General features: G+C 41.6%; 2 protein-coding genes across 9 annotated transcripts in view; one reads left to right on the forward strand and one right to left on the reverse strand.

The window, feature by feature from the left end:
* LOC105569430 (coiled-coil domain-containing protein AGAP005037-like) overlaps positions 1-23599 on the reverse strand; it is a 92665-nt gene that overhangs the window by 57394 nt on the left and 11672 nt on the right. The gene's annotated exons all lie outside the window — the stretch shown is intronic.
* LOC105569427 lies at positions 3970-23599 on the forward strand. Its single transcript, XM_012025886.1, has 8 exons — positions 3970-4101; positions 7499-7782; positions 12655-12760; positions 14788-15002; positions 19938-20037; positions 20564-20778; positions 21101-21478; positions 22164-23599. Exons 2-8 carry the CDS (start codon positions 7525-7527, stop codon positions 22533-22535), a joined length of 1644 nt encoding a protein of 547 aa, XP_011881276.1. The 5' UTR covers positions 3970-4101; positions 7499-7524; the 3' UTR covers positions 22536-23599.

Here is a 23599-nt window from a genome sequence, read left to right on the forward strand (position 1 = left end):
TTTAAGATCTAACGCTTTGTTAAATCCGATAACGACGACAGTGAGAAAATTTAATGCGCACTAATTAATTATGAAGTAAATATACTTAAAATGTTATGTTTATCAAAACGATAAAGTAATTTGATGTTAATTTGTTCTATTTCCCATTTGTTATTCTATTATTGTACAATATTTTAGTCTTTATTTTCTCTACTATTACACCCAATATTTTAATCTCTTTTCTACTATTATGAGGTGAGCTCCCACTGTGTGAGATAGCGGAGTTTCCGCTAAATTAATTGCCATCATCTGTTGGCTCCACCGTAAATTTATTGCCCTTGGAGTGAAATCTGTTTAGTGAAAAATTAATTGTTCGATCGGTAATCGTTGCGAAAAAAGATTTGTGATTGAATTTGGACGTTGAAAACCTACTATCTCATAATAGAGAACTTTCCTTTGAATTTTAATGTATTTAACGCTGTTCAGAAAATACTAAAGCGACTTTTCCGTTTTTAATATTGCGAATTTAACGTGCTTGAAAAGAAAAGAAATCTCGGAAACGCTCGTGTTACACAAATTTCATTACGTTCGCGCGCGAGAGTCTTGGAGTCAAGATCGGAAATTAACATTTCGTCAATATTTGCCAAGAAAAAATTGACTCCCGATTAGCCGAGAAATCTACAGCGCGGAGAATTATCTGGTACATTACGCTGATCAACGTAATATATGTAAATCGCCGGCCGATATGTAACCGCTGTCATCTCCGATTACGCGGTTAGTCGCCCTCGCGATGGCAGGGCGCCTTTTAATTTCGCGAGAACGTTCAGACGCGCCGCAAAATCGCAAACGGCGTCGTAATGGCATCCGCCGGTCGATCGCGGAATATGGAAATAACCCCGATAGACCTGGATGGAAAGGATGCATAATATGCATATCGATCGATGTCACTTCTCGTCGGAATTCAATAAACTATCCACTGTCAGCGCCCCTATCAGCGCGTTATTATCTCTCCGATTGAAATGCGCGGCCGCACGCGGCCGTTACTGCGAGGCTCGATCTCATCCCGATCAGATTTAACGATCACGCGCCACACACACCGCACAAAATACCAGAGAAAGTAAAAGCGGAGAGAAACGTGTCCGTCTCGCAGAGATTACGAATGTATACGTAACCGAAAAGGCAGCTGACTACCGCTTACATACTGCCTCTTCATTTTAACGTATGCGCGAGTTTCGACCACAGCTACGTAACATCTTAATTTGCCTTCAATTTCCAAATGTTAAAAGCTACCTAGTTTTCCTAGCCGTTTTTCGACCTGTGCGCGAGAAACGCAAACTCGCAAATTCGAGAAGTTATTGATTTCATCTACTCGGAGGGAATTTTCTCTTAAAATTCTCTCCGCGTATTTATTAATTTATCATGAAAGCACATATCGATCCTAATATTTGCAAGTCCCCGAAATAACGATCGGTTTCTGATCTTTTTATTTTCCGAGTATAGAAATAATTTAATTACAGAAGGTATGTAGTACAGTAAAACTCGTGACAATTTTAAAGGTGCTTACTGGATACATTAAAGTGAATGCACCGTGCCATTATTTCTTATGACATTGTCGCATTTATGACTACTCACAACCGGGCATTAAACGTTTTTCAGCACGTTTAACTAATGGCACATATGTAATAAAAACTATAATCATTGCTAATGCAGTTAGGCAATTGAATACTTCTTGATTCATATTTAACGTTTCCTTCCTGATATTTGTAGATTGTTTTTACACGCACACGCATCCTGATATTCTTATGTAGAAAAGTCAGTTTGGATAGCCACGATTAAGCAAGAATTTATATATTAAAGTGACAGCTTTGTGCAACGTTTATATTGCAGAGAACGTAATGTAATGACAAAAGAGAAGAGTGAATTCTCAAATCACCTGGTTATGCCATTTTTGGAATATTTATATTATCTCTTTCTAAAATATTCCTAAAGACTTCTTTTAGAAAACAAAGACTATTATTCCGAGATGCTTTATATTCGAAACAGCGTTTGCGAAAGACATATCTTTTGCGGAAGAGAAATTTCGTAAACGTAACGCAATGTAAATTCAGCACATAAATTTGTGATACGTTCAACTAATTCAACAATGTAAATGATAATAATAACAATTTCCATAATTATTTGTTGGAATGAATTTCAACATTTTCGAGAAACGAATATATGGAAAGCGAGATGCGATTTGAAAACTGATCACGGGTTCAAAGATGTGAAAGTGTTCCGAGTGAAACGGTAGATATATATAACTTGAGATTCCAATTGCTATTAAATCACGAACGTGCGCCTTACTTAATGTTCTTTCCGGTTGGCAGAATATTTTTTTTAAACAGCGGAAATGTCTGCACAGAGAAAAATTTTCAGTACCATGCATGTCCATTTCGTATCTTTCCTTTTGCATTGCTTTGGGTCTGTACAAACATACTTTATAATTGCACAATGTGCAACTTTTTGTTACAACAACTAATTCGTAATACTGTAAAATAAATGAGAAATATTAAGCACTAATGAATTCAATGTGCGTGTAGATTATCAATTGAATTTCAGATGTCCATGGAACGTTAGTTGAAATTTAAATATCAGAAACGAACAATTCTGTTAAAATAGTAGCATAACGATTTCGATCGTACTAGCAGCGAAATAAAAACTATAACTAATGGTAAACTGTTACGCTACATCGTGTTATACTTGCATAAATACTCGTTGCATCAGCGTAACTTCGGCATTTAGCCTGAAGGCCAAATGAACCAATATCTATCTCAGGCTTCTGCACGTTTATGAGGCAGAACGAGACATCGGATGTTAAATTAAATGGATAATAATGTAATTAATTGGAATTTAATGGGCATGAAATCACTTGGCCATTTGGTAATCGCGAGAAGTAAGAAATATAGTCATTTAAAGAGTATCATGGTCTTAAAGTTAGATTGGAAGCTAAGGAGCAGCTCACTTTTACTCAACAATTATTGCATTTATCCGCACGCGATCTAACATATTCCCGCACGGTAGAAGTTACAGATATAATCTTCAGAAAGGAGTAGAGAGATCGAAGAGAGTATTGCGATCCTGAATATTTCGTCGCCGAATCATATCGTTAGAAATTACTGCCACAAATTGCAGAATCCTCGGCATTCTGCTCCAAGGACGAGGCGAGAGACAATCATCCGCAACGATCACAAGGTGCCGTTCGCCGTTCCAGATCGAACGCTCGAGCGAGTTCACCCGCTGACCACTTCCCAGGCATTTTTGGATCACGTGTAAGAAGCTTGTCGATCGCCTCCACCTTCCACTTTCCAATTGTTTATCTAGATCTATCCTATAAATACGACCATGTCGTACAACGTGATAAAATGTAGAATTAAAAGAGCAGCTCCACGTGAAAGAAACTTTGAGGATTTTAAGATATTATAGTTCGTTTTAACGAGATGTTAAATTAAATCCCGCGTTTTGGTAGTCATTAAATCACTACGCTGTTTTTGCCACATGGAAAATATTCTGTACCTATCATATTACATATACATGTATGTGTATTTGTATCAAAATTTTATCGCGACGATTAATGCTTTTTTATTTTGTAAATTATAAAATATATAATAATCTACAAAATAATTTGTTTTCATTAACAGAATATATTGTGTATAACTCACAAAGTAAATGTATATGCATGTATAAAGAATCATACAAGATGGATATACACGAAAACAGAATCCGAAATTTTAGTGGAGGGATTAACGTACTGCGAAATGCATTTTCCGTGCTTTACTTAAGATACCGTGCGCGTCACACGTGCGTGTGGTCGAATAAACGATCGTAATCGGCCGGTGACGTCTCGATGCACACACGTGAGAGTTGCTTTTACGACAATGTGCAGCGATACGTATGGGGAAGAGCGAGGCAAAAGGCTCACGAGGCAAAAGGTGTATCACCCAGGTAGGAGAGGTGCATACACCTCCTGTGAGCTTACCAGATCGACGGCGAGCTCAACGAGCGGACAGTTACCTTTCCGTTCTGAGACCGCGAGGATCTACCTCTTTCCATAGTGCCGAGTTCGACTGTGATCATTATCTCTGGGTAAGTTCCGTGCCGATCGCCCTACGGTACCCGAAATTTCCCACTTTTCGAAAGGGACATTGACGCGGAGTTAGTGCGTTTAATTTTCCCGGTGATTTAAATTTCCAAATGCTCGAGGAATGCCATTTACCATACCCGTGCGGAATTTCTTACGGAGGTTGCTACTCGGAAAACGTAGATAACAATAAAGAACGTATTGAAAGCTCACAAATTATTTATAAAATTATAAGTGGGTCCTAGAAATTTTGGATGTCACGTAATTTGTTACACGATAAGTTTGACGTCAATTTTATTTTGCTAAAGTAAAATTTCGAATAAAATATCTAACAAATAACGATTTAATAACGACATGATTCTTTATAAATCCCGATGTCTTTTAAAGTTTTAGTATAAATCTTTAATTCACGCTAATAACTTATTTTTCGTTCTTTATATGCTAGGTATCAAGTTAATATACAAACACGATTTCTTTCGTTACTTGTGTTATATGCAAGTATTTCGTTTTGTTTGATAAAGAAAAGATTTTAATAGACTGGATGTCAATCCGTTAGAAGGGATTGACGTGATTCATGCAAAGTACAGTCGTTTTAATGTCTCCAGGGTATTGCATTTCAGGGCATTCAGGGCATTGCATTTTAATTTTCGCTTTGATAGATTTTACTGCTGATCGCAATTTGTTTGGTCACGATAGTGTCACAAAGTAACTTGGCAATCTACGTTCTGCGCGAGACACTTTTATGACAAAGTGAACGGTTGCATTAATGACTGTGAGATGAAAATGACGCCGCTGACACAAGAAGCAGTGACACAAAGAGATCGGAGAAAGGAGATTTGCGAAAGGAGACTTTTACAATTTAATTACGCGCACAAAGTATAGTAATACATTGATGAAGACCTAAAACGTGTATTAACAAAAATAATGGAACGGCGCATTTATATTAAAAATGTTAATAACGATAATATCAGAATATTTTCAATTAATCGGCGATCACCTCTAATTTTGTGAAATTTTCAGTAAAATTATTAAAATTGTATCAAAATAATTCTAAATAATGACCGAGTACAATTACGCTGCCAAATAATTATCATTTTATCGTGCACGTTATTAATGTTCACATTAAAATAAACTGACAATAATGATAAATAAATTGATAATTATGAAAATTTGCAATATTTGCAGTTTGATGACACTTTCGTAATAGCGCTTGACCATTCCATCTCGTGCGATTGCAACTTTCAATTTCATCTAACCCGAGTTTCTAAAGCAGTTAATCAAGCACGGTTATGCGTGACAGGTTTCAATTATTATTTTGAATCTAAGAGCGAATGTTCGCGGCGGAATATGCAAATCCTTTCAATATCGGAAGCTAGCTGCCATCGTCGATTACGTATTGCACCGCCGAGTTTCTTAGTTCCGTTAACGCTACCGTTTCACTGAATCTACGTCCAGTTGTACCAGTTGTTCCGCTTGCAAGCGAGGCAAAACGGAAAATTCCTTCGGTGCCATTCGGTTGCTTGCACCGTGACAAAGCATTAGCATACGCGCATATTAATTCATTTTAAAGACCGTTTTGTTATTCGATTTCCTAACGTGATTATTTTAAGATCAAGCAGGCGTGCTCCGGAGCAATTAGGAAATCATTATCAGAGACATCGATGCATCGGCGAGAAATAAACATCTTGACAAGCAATTTATATCAATCGTAAAATCCGCTCGCGCCGTTTCTTTACACGACTACCTACCGTACGCGCGCCGCCGACTTACGAGCGTTCCATTACATAAGGGAACGCGTATGAGAAATCCGGGCTCATGTCGCTCAAATTCATAGGCGCGCGGATTCATTAGCGGGCGTCCGAGAACGCGTGTAATTAGCAGTAGCCACCGATTAATTATCCAAGTACATGCGAGAAGAGACAAGCGCGCAGAAGGTATTTAGACGCGATATTTTTGCATCCCCATGTATCTGGGTCTCGTCGCGAGGCTGCTCAGCATACCGTGACACCAAAGACGCTCGCGGCGTAATGAGATGAAAATGTTATCGTGTGAAAAAAGGGATTATCGTCGACTGCGTTCTTAAGCGGTATAACGTTCGTCACGCTCGCCTGAATTAAATTTCGCAACGAAATGATGCCGTTGCGTGTGCGCGCCGTTCTTTTCTGCATTATATTATACGCGGTGGCGGCGGCGGCGGTGGCGGCGAGCGATCGTGGTGGACTTTATTCTATCGAGACTCGATTCAACGTAACTTTCCTGGGATCTGTTCCCCGCGTACAATTCCCCAGATATGTATCGAGCCGTAAACCTTCCGATTATAATAATTAACTGAGTGGAAAAGCTCACCGATTGCACGATACGCCGATACCACACGCGATAGATAGTGCACACAAAAAGAAAAGATAAGTGTCAGATCAACTCTTATATACTCAAATTAACGCGTTCATTCTTTTGCATGCACGCAACAGCAAAAGCATTTAATAATCTTAATCAACAATGTTACACACGGAGAGAATTTTCTCGTAAAATTTACCCTGAAAATCGTGTAATCGTAACACATGACATTTGGAAGAACTTTACGAGAGATTTTCGAGAAATTTTACCGTACGTTTTACTAGTAATTACACTCTCATAAAATTCTCCGAAATGCCACGTCGTCCCACGATTACGTGATTTTCCCGGTAAATTTTAAGAGAAAATTCTCTCCGTGCAGTCTTATTTAAATACTATAATTGTCACTTCAAGAACACATATAATTATTTTGACAATGAAATTATTTTAATCATTATAATCTTCGGTTTGAAAATGTGTTATTTTTCAATATATCGTTTCCTTTCCATTCAAGAAAATTATTCTGAAATGATAAGCATATAATTTTCTTGATTGAATTATATAAAATTGCTTTTCAAGTAAGTTTTTCTTGTATTAACGCAATATAATCTCACTTCAAGATTTTCATGTTAAAACTAATTGTAAGCCTATTTTCAAAAGAAGAACATTCTTTCTGTGTATTTGTACGAATTCTCCTGTGATTTTATCTCGCGAAGATTGATCAATAACAGACATTTTTATCTAAAAAAAAGCAGGGAGAAGAAGCCATTTTTCCTTTTTATCCCTCCCAATTTGAAAGCGCTGCGCGCTTTATTGCGCGCAAGGATATTCACAGAAAAAGCAGTCGAGGTATTTATATAATATGTGAGTCACACGTGATATATGTGAGCGTAATGACATTGCATTACTCGTTACTTTCGAATAAACGGGACAGAAAGTGAAGATACCCGTCTCGTCGAACGACGAGGAATACAACGGAGGCTCGTTTTTCAACTTCTCTTCCGTCGCGAAGTAGTCCGCCGAGTCCAAAGCCGAGAGAGAGAAAAAAAAGGGCATCCTTTCAATTTGCAGGTAGCTCGAGAACGAGCCGCCCGAAGATGACACCGATACCATTTGCATACGCCATTCTCGCTGCATTCTTGTGCGAGGTGCAGGCGATCTCGTCGTCCTGGCGACCGATCGTGTCGGGCCACGCCGACGGCGCAGGTATACTGCATCAGGAGGCATCGATTTTCGGAAATGCGCCTACGCAGACGCTCTACGACGTGGACAGTCCTCATCATCTGCTGGCGCACGACGACCATGAGACATGCTCTCTCTATAAAGTCGCCATGACCCAGCAGCTGTACTTCGAGGTAGGTTTTCGGGCGCTGCGATGGATTTTTGTCTCGTAGACCGGATGTCGAACAGATAAATATATAAACCGGATATTTTCTTCGTCGAGTTCACGCCTTGCGGACACGACGGAAAGAAAAGCGGTTCGCGATGCGGTCCAACATTTCAACGCTCAGAGCTTCAAAATAGAGACGACGTTTGGGAAGGTTCGATCAATCTAGTATCGCACGAATTAATTGATATTCTATCCGGATATACGGATTCGTTACAGTTCAGATTGGTAATTTGCTAGCTTGGGGCAAAACCGGCGTTGATGGACACGGGAGAAAAACCCGTGAAATGTAGGGCATTTCGAATCGTGTACGCATCATTCACAAATACGTGCAAAGCAAGAATGATCATAGTGCGGTCGGCTGGTCAATACAGCACGGTGCATGTAGGATGCTTGTTTCCCCAAGCCGTAGGACGGTGTTTGTTCTAGTCATTGATATTGTCGTGTATCTGCACACACATGTAATACATCTGAAGATGAAATGCAATCGCCATTGCCTAATATAAATTAGTTCACGCTACACGTAGTGATTGGATCATGTAGTTAGAGGAACGCTAATAGTCCGCTAATTACTATATGATTTTGCTATCGTCGTGCATCGTGATGCATAATTTGTTGTAATGCAATTTCGTCGTTATAATTTGTCGACAAAATCATTGCTTGGTAATTTGCGATTATTGATAAAGGCGGTCGTAAACCTGCTCTGGTTTAATATGTAAAAATTACGGCACGAGTACGTGCACGGTACGCGGAAAAGTCGCATGCTTTATCTTCAGATCCTTCAAGATTTTTATCATGTAGAAAAGTTATTACGAAAAAGCGCGCGAGTGCATGTCCGTGTTAAATAAGTTGTAAGAACTTATAACAATTTTCTCATCGACAAACAATATTCTACGCGAGTTGCATCTCACGCGTTTCTTCTTCTTCTTCCCTTTTTTTTCTGCTTCTTCCGCTTCCTTGTCCTCCCCTTCCCCCATCACCATTATCTTTTTGTTCTTCTTTTTTCTTCTTCATTATCGGGAGTTAGACGGGTTAACAGTACCTAGTCTACACAGCTTTAGCAGGTGCGTCTCGTGCGTGACTAACGCGGAATTCCGTCGTTCACGTGCTACGTGAAGCGCACTTCACGCTCGAGAGAGTGCAACTTGGCATTGTACCGATCAAGAGATTCACGGCGCCGCGGCGCAAGCGAAATGACACGCGTTCTGCGGCCAACGAAAGTAAGAGAAAACATTCTCCCGGGGCACCGGACTATCCCCTCGGGCCGCCACGAGACGGAAACGAGTTCTGAATTATTACCGATCGCCGTGATCCCGAAAACGGCGAAATCCCGCTGCGGCTGCCTTTCAACCGGCTCCCCGGCTACCTACAACGTTCAGATGTCGTGATGTCTTCTGTACGGTTCGTTAAAGGCAAAATACACAAGAGCACGTCTACATTTTCGTTTTCGATGTAGCAGACGAGAAAGTGTACGTTCCATCTAAGGCGAATTACTTGCTCGTCTGATGCGGCAGCGGCAATATTCCTGGGCAAATTTGTATAATAGCCAAGGAAAGTCGAGATGGAAAATTTTAGGCTCGCTGATTGTGAGGAAGCGGATGAGAGACAAATCACCCGGCCATGTAAAATTATATAAATTATATGCGGTTGTATAACGCGTTTGATCATTTTGGCGCGGTGAAATACATGAAGATACAACGTTCACGGCTTAAATATTTCTCATACTACGGACAACAAACTATTGATTTAAGGAGAAAGGAAGTTTAACTACTCCGGTTCATTTAGAACGGTAATCTCAACGGCCTTCGCCGATATGCTTGCACGCGTTTCTGTTCGATTAAGTGAACGTTGTGACAATTCAAATTAAAACGCACAATTTTTCTAATAAAATAAATTTGCCGTTTATCCGAGCACTGCACAAAATATCTAAAAGACGTGTGTATGCAAATCTTTTATAACATGATTTAGGGCCAATTTCACAAACGTCTTACGGCTAACTGCTAACTGTTAATCGATTCTGTCTCTTCTTAGAGAACAAGATAGAAAAGAATAGGGAGTTGACTGAACTCTGGTTAACAGTTAACCGACGTTTGTGAAATTGGCCCTGAAAGTTATCGTCGTATTAATAAAATTTCAAATAGACATTAATATGATATTATAATATAATGCAATGCCTCATAATTCTTGTGATAATGATACGGTACGAAAAATATTCGAAATCATGCTTTGAAAGAGCGAGAAAGAAAATGCCAGAGGTATGAAACGAGATGAGAACCGCCGTCCGGCTAATTTCGCGAAGAGTCCATGAATACAATCAACGTGATAAAAACTGGCGATGGAAAGTGCGAGCAGAATGTATTTATTGTATTCGTAGACTACTCGAGTAATATACTCCGACATCGGAGAACGTCGTCCAGACTCGACGCCAGGCGGGCGTAATTGCAGTCGCAGGTGCCAGGGGAAAGGAGACTGTCACGAAATCGCGGATCGTAAATGGATCCAAAGGCAAACGGAACAAAGGCCTGGTTTACCTGGCGGCGCGACTTTCTACGATCGTTAATACGCCATCATTTTCCTCGAAGCGGGATGCCTATCGCCCGATCGCTCATCAGCTTCATTCCCCGTCGCAATTAACGGCCGCGCTGACGCCTCTCGTGACGGTCGATAATGCCAGGCGGGATATTAAGCGCGGCTGCCAATTCGTGGAAACGCGATTTGCGAGTTTATCACACCGAGAAAATCGACAACGACATTAGGAAACGTCGATACGTTTCGCTAAAAGCAGCCGTGACGCTAAATACGGAGGCGAAACGAATCGATTTCATTACGGCGGAAGCGCTTTCGTACCCCGTGATGATAAACGCGAGATCGTTATTTAAGGCGGATTTGTGCTCGGTGTTTTTATTTAAGCAAGCTTCCGTGCTAACGAGAAGCGCTCGTCCGAATGACATAATGCACGAGGAATGTTCGTCCGAATGACTTAATGTATTGCACCTGAACGTCGCCGCCAGTTAATTGCGACGGGTGTCTGGGGATGGTGCCTGATCATAATGTCACACGATATTTTCCCTCGGATATTGATAAGTCCAGTTGTCGAAGGAGAAACGCGCGAGACCGATTGCGCGACGTTATAATTCGACGTGTCGATAAGTCACGGGAATTGCAGGTACAAATCATCCTAACGCAAACAGTAGGGAAATTGAGCGAGCAGTATCGCCGGGTACACGATTGAATATTTCATCCCGCCCATCAAATTTACGGTCGCCTCTTAGAGGCCGGCTGAAACATTGCCTGTCAGGCGCCGGCGAGCGTAATGCGCGGTGACGCGCGTATTTCTATAGCGCTACAACGGCACGGGGAAGTTTATGCGAGCTGACAACCGTAAAAGGAACTGGACGTGCGCGCCGGCGCAATCTCGATCGCGGTCGTCACCGTCGTGATTTTGCGGTTGCTTTTGGCTACATTTGTTCTCCATACGGGGAGGAGGGGGAGGCCGCCTAGTCAGAGAGAAACTACGAGCGCAAGAAGCGACTCTGCGAGTCTCTCGCATCGACAACGCGTAATCGATTAACCGCGAACTCATGCAATCGCCGACGAAAAAGCGTGCATTCCTGCGGGCGTGTGCTTATTCCGGTTCGAAACGGATGTGAATAATAGTAACGGCACTTGGGAAAAGAACGGTTTAAGAGCTGTGAGAAGAACTCGGTCTGGTTCTTTAATAAAATCGAAACACGGATGTTACGCATAAATCGCGACCTAATTTCGTCGCGAAGAACGTGACTCTGTTTCAGTTTACGTATCTCTGCTGGGAAAGTGACCCAACGAAAATGATGACTTTTCAATAACGAAAAGGAGATAATTATATGATAAGCATGCAAATAAACGTGCAAAAGCTCGAGATATAATGTGATCCTAAACGACTTACGATCCTGTGTGGCGCGTAGATGCTGCAATTTTTATTATATATTCTCAAAAAGCTAAAACGTGCTTTCATTCGTAGGGTCTTCGTCATTATTTAAGTCCGTGCCGGGGAGCACGGTTGTGGACTAAAACATGATATTTGCCTGTCAATTATTACGCCGTGATTCTACACGAAGCAATTTCACTGCCTAAGGCACGAAGTGTATGCGCTGCTCCTCAATATATTCGATGTATGTCCCAGAGCGGAGCACTGTTCATACATAAATTTCAATCGATCGATGTGTACCGCGTCAACAAGCAATGTAATCGACCAATTTAGATGGGCACGATGACCATTGTAGTTCCGGGTGTGCATCCAATTAGAGGAAAACATATGTAATTTCGCAATTATAATCGCGAATAAAAGGCACTTTTTTTCCCCCCCGCGGTAGTTCCTCTTTCCACGCGAACAAAGTGCATCTGTTTGCCAACAATTTCGGCGTTCAACGTCGCTCGGCGACCACTCGCGAAGACGCGACTCAAATTCTCATCAAACTTTAATCATCCACGTCGAGTCGAACAACAGTCGCTCTCGTATGCCACGATTGTTCGATACGTCCGCTCGATTGCACCCGCGGGAAACGTGCTCGTACGCGCCGCGTTTATCTAACGTTCATTTAAACGGGAGTTCGCGGGGATCGATGCCGGCGATTAATAATGTAAGGCCGGTATAATGCGAGTTGATGCACACGCGGTAGAGTACACATTCCAGCGATTAAATCGCACGGGGCGCATTAATCTTCGCCGCGCGCCGGCTGCATTGACAATTCGGATCGCGATAGGCACACGAAATCAACGTCAGCCGAGCATTGCTCGCCGATGCGATCTAACGATGTATACAATATACATATATATATATCTCTCTCTCTTCATCTTGCAGTACATCCATTACAAGGTAGACCTGCCGGACATGAAGGAGTTCACGCTATGCATGTGGACGAAATTTCACAATCACTCCAACGACCATCCCCTGTTCTCTTACGCAGGTAAATGCCGAAAAACACGCGCGTTTCTTTCTCCTTTCACCTTTTTTATCTTATCGCGGCGTAGTACATCGAACGTGAAAGCGAGTGTGCACTGCCGAAAGTGATTTAATGAAACTTGGACTTGTGGTATTTTTAAAGTAAAGTTCATCTAAACTCGCTGGAAATCATCGCGAAATCGTATTTACATGTAAATTCATTATTAAAATTTCATCGAACGCGAGAGAAAATTCTTGCACATTTTAAAAACAAGTTCGCGACTATCCATCTATCAGGGCGTAAAGAAAAGATATAACCGAGTCGCACTTTTTACATCGAAAGCTTGTTAACCTCAATGGAAATTTGCGCCCCTTAAATTGCGGCGCGAGTTACGTGTTTGATTAACGAATTTTACAACGTGCACTAATTCACCATTGACCTAATTCCTCATAATTGATATATTGTTTACTAGCACAGCGAAAACTGCGGATAGGCAAACAATAAACTCGTAAATTAACGGACCGGTGCATTCAATTGTCAGCACTTACAAAAATGAACACGCGAAGCCCATGATTATTTATACACAAAGAGCAAACAGCAATTGTTTTCAACGTTTCTGCCAACAATTGTCAAAAATTACTATAAATATTTTTTACCCGCGATTGTTAGTTTTCTTACCTTTTTGAAATTATCCAAGGTAATGTGTAACAAAATTTACAAATCACAGCGTTGCAAGTGCGATATCGATAATGAATCCACTTTCGCGATATTTAAAGTTTAACAAACTCGTTCGTACACTTATCGAGATCCATTATATAATAATGTTTAATACGATACAGCGATTATTTTCACGTTTAACAAATGTGAAGTAAAATTTTATTAAAATATGCTCCTAGCAAATTTGGTCCGCGCGATTTACACGCGATACAGTGAATAGATTGTAAATATCGAGAAAGAAAGAGAGAGAGAGAGAGTAATTGAATTGAAAATATAATTTTCAAACATCACACGCGATATAATAGTCTTGCTCAGTTGCATCATCGATTCCCACGCAATGCTCTTGCTTTCCGGAGATTAGCGATTAGCTTAAGTCACAATCATGCTGCCCCTCCCATCGTTGTAGAAATTGATTTACGCCCGCATGCATTATTATACTCGCAAAACAATGACGTTGTCCGGCCATGTTTTCAATATGCAGTTTAGAAAGGTTCCGCGTGGTTTTTTTTGTGCCGGTAGAAAGTTGCACGCATACACACACGGGTGTTCTTTCCTTTTTTTCCTAGGCGCAGGCGTGCGTGACAATAGGCGGATATGCACGGTGTCATAAATACACCAACAATAAGTCCCTACCTTCGCATGTGTCTAAAACCGCTTCTCGGCTTCCAGAATCAATAGGTATACTGGAAATGTACTATACGTAGTGAGAAATAGAAATACCTTTTTAATATTTAATCCGTAGATCAAATTTCTTAGTCCTTATATAAGGAGAATAAAAAAAGCAATAAAAAGTATACGTTTGTATCCAATTTTACACAATGAACAATTTAATTATTAATTTTAATAATCAACTTTGTAAAACTATGCGCCTCAAATAAAAGTTACTCACGTGACAGAACAAACATTTAAATCTGTTGGCTAAATTATTTCATTATTTAACGAAAATACAAATAACGAGATATAAATGTTACACGTTGGAATATATTGGTATCGGCAGTTGTTAAAGACTTTGCAACGGTAAAAGTTATAGCGCGTTAGCGTTCATTTTAAATTAAATAGTTTAAAGTAGGTGTGCAAAGAGTGTACAGGTACTTCATATTTCTTCACCCGTCTGTTCCGGAGCGAAAGCGCCCGAAAACACGAAACACGCCCCGGTGCTTGAAAGCGTCAGAATCTCGTATGTGTCTGCGTGTGTGCAACCGTTAGTATTCCCGACAGTTACCGTCCCTAATGGGAATGTTACATCCACTCTGCTTGCGCGCGGAAAAACCGTCCCTCTTTCCCGTCCCGTGCGTCCCGTCGCGGACAGACTAATTTGCACCCCCGACTTTCAGTCGGCGACCAACCGCGGGGGATACTGTCGTGGGTCGCGAACACACCAAGGAGTTCGTACTACATGCTCAACGTCAACGGTCACACCTTGTACAGATTGAATTATCCGCTGAGACTTAACAAGTGGTACCACTCCTGCCAGAGCTGGAATGGTCGCACCGGGGAATGGCAGATTTGGATCAACGACGAGCGTGTAGGTCGCGGGTTCAACAACAGGGTAAGCACTTTATTTCGCCCTATCGTTTCGTTCCCCAAGTACACAGATATATAGACAGATAAGTATGTAAGGTATCTTGGAAACGCAATCAAGTTTCTTAAAATTCAATATTGGCACACAGTAGTTCGAATCGAATGATGGGCCTTCAAATTTTAAGTCGTGAGCTCTCCTTCGCTTTACCGTATTCTCTAAAGTTTCTCGTTTCGCCTATGTTTACGCATGGCTTAGAAGTTAGAACTTGGAGAGTTTCGTCCAAAATACGTAATTCTGGCCTCGCCGAGAGAAAGCCATTTGCTTCTCATTTACTGAGAACGTGTTCTCGCAACTTGTAATGACGTGGACCCAACTGTACTAACGCGAATTCGACAGGACCGTCGAGGTTGTTACGTTATTCGGAGAACTTGTTACAAGCGCGCTTGGCATTACGTCCCGGGCGATTTCGGGACTTGAACGGAGTTACAATTATCGATAATGCGTAAGAAACGCGTCGATCTCTTGGGATTGCGCTTCTCGTGTCGCGGGAAATTTAGGTCGAACGGCAAGCCCGACAATGACGGTGCAATCGTGGCGCATTGTCCTTGGGATTCTAATAAGAAAGATTGCACCGGTTGTCTCTCGCGCTAGAATCAACTTTTATAATCATACTACTAATCGCCAACTCGTGTTTTGACGTCCTTCCACGGCTGAAATAGTCGCCGTCCTGCTGACGCAACTCTTAATCGTCATTCGACTTTAATTAGAGAACACACTTTTTTTCAGATTTCTTTTCAATTTTACTCGCGTGACCTGTATTTTCTCGCGTGTGTAAGAGAAGCATATCGAGTGCATCGTAAATCATTTTTCTAATGAAACTCGCGGGACACTCGGAACTGTCCGAAAAATTCTGCGGCAGCACAACTACGATCAGGTGCTTGATAATATAATTAAAAAGATGAAAGATTGTTCGATTGTAAACTTATAGCAATTGTTACACAATCTTAAAAATAATATCCATTTTTTTCATATGCAATGCATAACAGAAAAAATTAGGATACATAAAATAATGCTAAGATGATAAAAGTATTTTTTTAAATAGATAGTACGTCACTTAATATGATACTGCATACTAAATTTCTTGTTAAAAAACAGCATATGCGGACGTAGATACAAATGGATTTTATTATTAATTTTGACGATAAAGTACAAACGTATGTGTGATATGTAATCACACGTTGCTAATTATAGCACACGGTGAAATCGTGACGCGAATGTCAACGCGACGAAACGAATGCGAAATTAATTAACCGTTGAAAAGTGCGTTCGTTAATACTCGTTGCGCAATGACGATCCCTGGGCAAAGACCCGCGTCTGACTGAACACACGGTTTTAGTACTGCGACACGAAAAAATTTATGCACTATTAATTTCACTGTGGAGCTACATAACGTTTTCCAGTTTTATCTAAATTCTCGGTTTCCTTGCGACAAATGGAACCAAATACGATTGCCTCGATCTTAAAACGAGTTTTAATAGTTCGTCAGGTAACGTACTAAAATAATTTGTCGAAATAAAAAATGTATTATATTTATTTAATTGGATTGCAATCTGTTTCCACTAATTACTTTCGCGAAAATGTTTATTGCTATCAAATCGTTCCATGTTGAGATTTCACATCGAAATTTTGAAATAAACTTAATTTTTCACAATGGATAACGTACAAATTTTATATTTCATGGTACATGATGTATATGTACCGAAAAATGTTTAAATTTGACGAAACATTTAAAAGAGTTTGCGCAAGAAGGTTTTGTAAAATATTTCATGTGTCATATTTAAAATATAATATTTAATCCTGGACAGTTATTCGATTTATTACAAGAGTTTATGAAAGACTACATATACACAAAAGTCAAACAGAAAAAGATTTTCACGCAATCAAAAATATTATTGTGAATAATAAAAAAGTAATCTATTAAAAAATGTGTTTTTTCCAGTTGACTGCGATATCACATTCCGCGTGAAACAACACTCGAAAAATTCAAGAATTCTGATGCAAAACTAAATTCCGCAGATAACTAAATTCTTTCGGAATAAGGATTGCACTACGATTATCGTAATTTCACATTTACAGTTTTATCAACATTCCACGAATATCTCCGGAATTGCATTCGCAATTCTTTAATTCGCTGCAAATTCTAATTCATATTTGTATCACATACATTTCCGTCACAATTTCAAAAATTTTATCAGAGATACTCATAATAATTTCGTATTTTGTAAACATTTTATTTCAATGTTCATAACCCACAAAGTACTACAAAGAAAATTAAATAAGAGTTGTTAAAAATTATCAAAATTTACATTATAAAAATGTTAAAATTATGTTATTAATATGCGATAAATTTAATTTCGTGAAAATCCTTCTGTTTGTGTACAATGTTTTACAAGCTTTTTGTAGTAAATCAAATAATTTGCTTAAAATTAAATATTTATTATATTTATTAATTTTAATTTGTCTAACACATATTTATTTCAAAATTATGGATCTATGAGATGTTACAATACATATATATTTGTATGTTATCGATTTAGCACACAATATACTTCACGTATTTTACACAAAAATCCATTATCTCGAATTTAAAATAATTTCTACATATTTCCATAATTGAATAAAATAATAAGTAAAAATAATAACTCTTACCTATAGTTGTTCCGCAGCCGTTCGATACCTTCTTGGTCTCCTCTTAGCTTCCTTCGTTGTCACTGACACTCACTCGCGAAAGCACAATTACGATCACTCGCGCACTTAATTACTGGAAATAATTGCACGACACTTGAAACGGCACTTTTCTTTACACACACGCACTTTACCGCGTCGCAATGGACGAGTAACGCGAGACAAAGATGCGATACGCCGTTTCTTCTTTTATTGCAGCTTCCTAAGAAGACTAGGGCTATCCTCGTGTGCTCAATGCGTGTTCAACGCGGAATATAAAATGTTATTAAAAGCTCGATATATCACTATTTTCTAATCGAACCACTCAATCCGGCGATCAGTTTATTACCTCGCGCTCTCCATATCCGTGATTACGAGGAAACTCCGTTCGGATCTTTAAATCTTGCTTCAAGAGAAAAGAGATCGCGTGAGATAACACTCCGATAAGTAGCCATCGTTTCGACGCGCCGTTCACGAGACGTTAATCATGAGAGTTAATTGGCCGCACGGGTGAACGATCGCTAATTGCTCGTAGGGAACGATCGTAGAGTAACGCGGAGCGGCTCGCAAAGAGCTCCTGTCGATTCGAGTGTTATCGTGCGAATGATAGGCTCGGTGACCTCGTCGTACCTGAGCCGCCCGAGCGCGTAAACAACGTTCGCCGCGGCGCAACACCAACGTACGCGTCGTCCGTTTGAAATATTTGACACTTTGAAAATAAGTTTCACACGTTGCCGAAGAAGCGACTCGTATCTTCAATTAATTACTAATGATTAATTGCCTTATCGTGACTCCTTGAATCCCCCGTTCTCCGTCCGAAAATGCATTGTCGGCCGAATTATTTTTAAATCAACGAAAGATCAACACGTTCAAACTTGAGCAGCATTGAAAACCGATCGTCACTCGAATATTGATAAAACTTTATTAGAGAATTTTAATTAAATCCCGATCGCGAACACGACGTAACATACGTGAAATTAATTCTCAAAATCTATTTATTAAATCGCACAATTTCAAGGCTGATGTCGGCCGATGTTCCTTCAGTGAAAATGCCATTTTAAATGCGAGCTTTAAGAATATAAGTGCGCGGGGAGAATTTTTTTCTCGAAAGTTATCCCGAAAGCCACGTGACCACGTGGGACAACGTGGTTTTCCGAAATTTTACCATACATTTTACTAGTGGAATGTATGGTAAAATTTCGTAAATCTCTCATAAAGGTCTTCGAAATGCCACGTTGTCCCACGATCACATGATTTTCGGGGCAAATTTTAAGAGAAAATTCTTTCCGTGCAAAGTTCTACTCGACGGCAAGAGAAGGCAGCTATCACGTAGTTTCGTAAGGATTCTATGCTGTCTCAATTATCGTTTGCGTTAAATGCGCCAAGAGTTCCTCGAGCAAATGTGCTTCCGGTATTTCCTCCCGTATACAAGTCACGTTTGCGAGTCGCCGCAATTTTGCCGCACTTAATGCGTGTTTTTGGATATAACACTTTGCATAGTCGCCCCATTCCCGGCTGTACAATGCACGGGAATTTACTTGTGTGTCCCACGAACGCGTCATACTGTGCAATAGCATTTTCTAATTGCAGTGATTAACAGAAGTACAGCCGTTCACCCCGAAGCGTAGGCGGTAACGCGTTTTGCAAACGTGCCATTATGTTAATAAAATTATTGCAATTGTCACGCGTAATTGCGCTCGCGTTCGATTCAAAACGCGAGATTCGCAATTAAGTACGAGACGCAGTCGCCGTTCGCTCTAAAATGCACGAGAGCTGTCAAGACGGCGGCTTCCTGCGTTCAGATTGCGTCGGACAGAAACGAAACGAGAAAGAATAGCGACGAAATAGAATAAACGGGAAATGGAAAGGTATAGAATTCCATATCGCGATATTCCCATCCGAGGATACCAAGGTTACTTTCAAATAAAAAAGGACAGAAACCAATTTAAATTTCCATATAACGCCGCTCGAATGCGGACATGCAATCTATCCACTGCGTTATATCGCACACGGGAGACACACCGTCCGGGATATTCATTCTATTTGCACCGGTAGCTTATCGCGCTGGATTTTTCGGGCTTTCTTCGGACGATCAATTAAACCGGCATTAGGCCAAACTCTCCAAACTAATTTCATGTTTCACTTGTCCGGCGAACGAAAAAGCGACTACAGAGATATATGCTTAGACACTCCGTTAATCAAATATGCAAGAGACCTTATTCGTCGTGCTTGTTTCAGTTAGTCGGGCACGTTATCAAAGGCGGCGGAATCGCCATTTCAGGGCAGCAACAACGACAACTGGGTGGCGGTTTCTTGGAGGGCGAAGACGCGCCACCGGGTGAGAATACTCTCATTTTACATTGATAATTCGCGAACGAAAGTACCGCAAAATATAAGGCGATTACGCGATAATATCGATCGCCGATTATCCACAGAGGGCGATCGCGGTTTCTTTCCGCACTTGTCGCGAGCGCGGGCCGCTAACCGACCCGTTCGACTGTCGACGCGTGAATGATTAAGCTGAATGAGAATAGAATGTTTTCGACCGAAGTGTTTACGGCGCCACGTTTCATTTCTCGGAACCGGCGCTCGGCGCTCGACGTCCGATAATCCAGTTTCGATTATCGAAAGAATGAAAGAATTGCCATCTCAAAAATTAATTGCCACGCACTCTCTCGTAAGAGTCAATCAGTGCATTATCGCAGTTCTAATTGAATTATTCAGCGCTATACTTACAACTGTGCGCTGTACATTCACCGTTTTCAGCGATAATCCACTGATTGACTTTTAGAGAGTTGTACCAACGACATCGTGATTTATCGCCGTGACACGCGATGCCCGCTATAATGCCTACTCTCTTCCAGGTTCCGGTGGCTATTTAGGAGAACTGACGATGGTGCAGCTCTACGACGTTGCCCTGACCGCGGGCAAGGCGCACAAAGATCACAAGCACCATCACGCCCATCATTACGAACACGACACGAGTAATAACACGCCGAGGACTACCACGCGAACGCCTGTAACCGGACCTCCCTTGCCACCGCATCCCTTCCTCACCGGAGGGCAGATCAATACACAAGTACAATCGCGTTTTCTCACTTCGTTACACTCGAGAGCGCCGGCGTGCGCGCTTTCGTGTCGTCGAGCTAATTACCTTCCGTTCCCTGATTAGTGTCACCGAGAAACAAGACGCGGAGGTATCTAAAGGACGCCTGAGAGGCATCCGGAAAATTAGAACGTCCCGCCGATCCGTGTTTCCGTGATTATTTTTCGCGCGGCTCTCACGCGACGCCGCTTACATATGTACGTCCCGCTTGAGACCTTCGCGCTCGATGCTATACCGCTCCTCGACACGTTCAATCGCGGGCATGAATGTTTCATACGTGCGAACGATGTTCCAGGTGAAGATCAATCCGGGGGCGGGGATTCAGATCGTACAAAACGGCCTGACCATTCGTCATCCGGCATTACCGCCGGTCCCGGAGTCACCCCCGCAGCCGCTGCCGCCCTTGAATCTCGACGTTTTCACGACGCCCTTCCCCGCGCTGCCAACGCAATTCGGTAATCCGACGCAGCAACGGTTGCCGGTTGCCCCTGGACCGTCGTCGATCTTCGCGGACGGACCTTATCATAATCTCTTCAAAAGAGAGAGGAGCGAGTCGAGGAAACGGGACATTAAGAACGAGACGGCGGTGTCGGGTCTGACCGAGCCCGAGAAATCCGTCGCGAAGAGAGACACCGAGAAAACTTCGAGAGAAGTTGCTGGTCCCGACGACAAGGTGAGCGCGATTAAATTTGGATTTAGTCTTCAGCGCGCGAGGTGTCTAAGGGTGAACGCGCTGACGAAACATTCTCCAGGATCTCTATCCTTTTATCTATCCCGTGTTTTATGTTCGCGTACACTTTAGCCACCCGTCGTTATTTCAGCTCGCTGAATATTCTTTTTCCTTTTAACTCGATGATATTTTACTTTAAACATCTGCACTTATTCCCGAAGTAATCCGAGGAAAATCTTTCCCAGTGAACGTTACATTGTGTAAGTTCCGACCTAGCAGTTTCCGACCTACTTAACGTAAGAAATTAAAAGACGAAGAATCAGAGTGGAAATAATCTTGGCGAATGCATTTGACTTGCCTGCACGAGGATGCTGAGATTTTTCATTGTATCGCCTCGAAAAGACCCGCCTTAGCTTCTGCACTTTACAGTAAACTTCAGTTCAAAACGTTCGTAACTTGTTGATTTCGCATTACTTTAACCGTACGTGATCAACTTATTTTTTTTCAATTAAACATACGATCTAAATTTCTTGCAAGAAATCTTCGCTAGAAACCGCTTCAAGAAACACAAGTATAGCTTTCTTTCTCTTGCTTCTCTTTACAAAACGGGGCCAGGAATGTATACTGTACATACTGTAAATTTCTATTTGCCCGACTCATAACGTTTCACGTCTCTCACGTTTCTCAGGTGTCCTTCGTGGCAAAAACGGCGGACGCGAACGACAAGAAGCTAGGAAAACGCGAGACCGAGAAGAAGAAGAGAGGGCTGCTGCAATTAGGCGACGGATCGATTCTTGACGACGGATACTCCAGTCCGCAAGGTTTGGACGACGACTATTTCACGGGATTGACCGGCTTCGGGCTCGCGAAGGGGCTAAACGAAGAGGAGTATCCTCGGGAGCCCGCCGAGGCTGAGGTCAGACAAGTGATGGACGTCTGCGACGGATGCGCCGCGGAACCGTTCGCGAAGGCGCTGGTCATAGACTGGAGATCGGCGCCCAAGAAGCTCTACTCCGGCGCGCTGTACCTGCCGGCTATACCGGCGTGCAAAGCGTTTTAAACCACCGACGAGATAACGCGGCGAATCGCGCGCGAAGCGATTGCATTCCGGGACGTCGCGTGAATTTTTCGCGGAATTTATCGAGCGTCCGCCCGGAAAGATCCGCCGAGTAACGATGCGAACTCTCGATAAGGGTCTACGAAAGATCGACGATCTCCCGAGAACGAAACGTTCCCAGGTATCCCAAGCCATGTCTTAGATCGCTGAGTATCTTTAGTTGTTACGGACGAAGATGTCTGTCACTCGCCGTGCCGAGCCAGGCGCCCTTCCGATTTCTTTGGTCTTTGTTACTCATTGATTCTTTGCTTCTCGTGCCTCGACGATGTAATCGAACACTCTTTTATTTGTCGTATCTTCGCGAACGTTACGAGCATTCGGAGACACGAGCGATATTGCCATGAAAAAAGAAAAACGTGCGCTTGACGAGACATCTTGCCGATCATATTTATTTGCAATCCCCGTTCGATTAACTGTACGACTATTAAGTCTGAAGACTCCAACGAGTGTTGCGGTGGCGAGTACGGGGTCAATTGTAACGAGAAATAATTATAACCCTCGTTAATAAGACAGTGAGAAAAATCTGTAAGAGTTTTGCAAAACCTTGGTTCTAAGATATTAGAATTCTAATGAGCCTATTTGTGCGGAGAACGGCTGCAATCTTTGTTAATATTGTTACAAATGGCCGGAAGTTTCCCCTTGATAAAGATACGTAATAAACGTCGCGGTAATCCGTAGACGAAGGTAGAGTTTAATTAATTAAGAAAAATTTCATTAACGGAATGAAGAACGTCGGCGTAATGGGACAATATTATGCTGCAAGTTCGAGAAACCGATCACGAATAATAACGATCGTTTTTGACAGAATACTCATCGCCGTTTTAAGGTGCGTGCTGATCGATTGACCTCGGCGAGACGAAGGGAAACTTAATTGCACGACGGAAACCGCCTTAATCGATCAGCAACGTACGCCTCGGTCGCCTAAGCTCAAGACTTAGCTCTAGTGTGTATGCATTTTGTCAGTGCATATGTGATGTATGGCGAATAAACTTTTATAAACCATTGCA

This window comes from Vollenhovia emeryi, unplaced genomic scaffold, assembly GCF_000949405.1.
Source record: "Vollenhovia emeryi isolate VEMERY1.0 unplaced genomic scaffold, V.emery_V1.0 DF939124.1, whole genome shotgun sequence".
NCBI lineage: Eukaryota > Metazoa > Arthropoda > Insecta > Hymenoptera > Formicidae > Vollenhovia > Vollenhovia emeryi.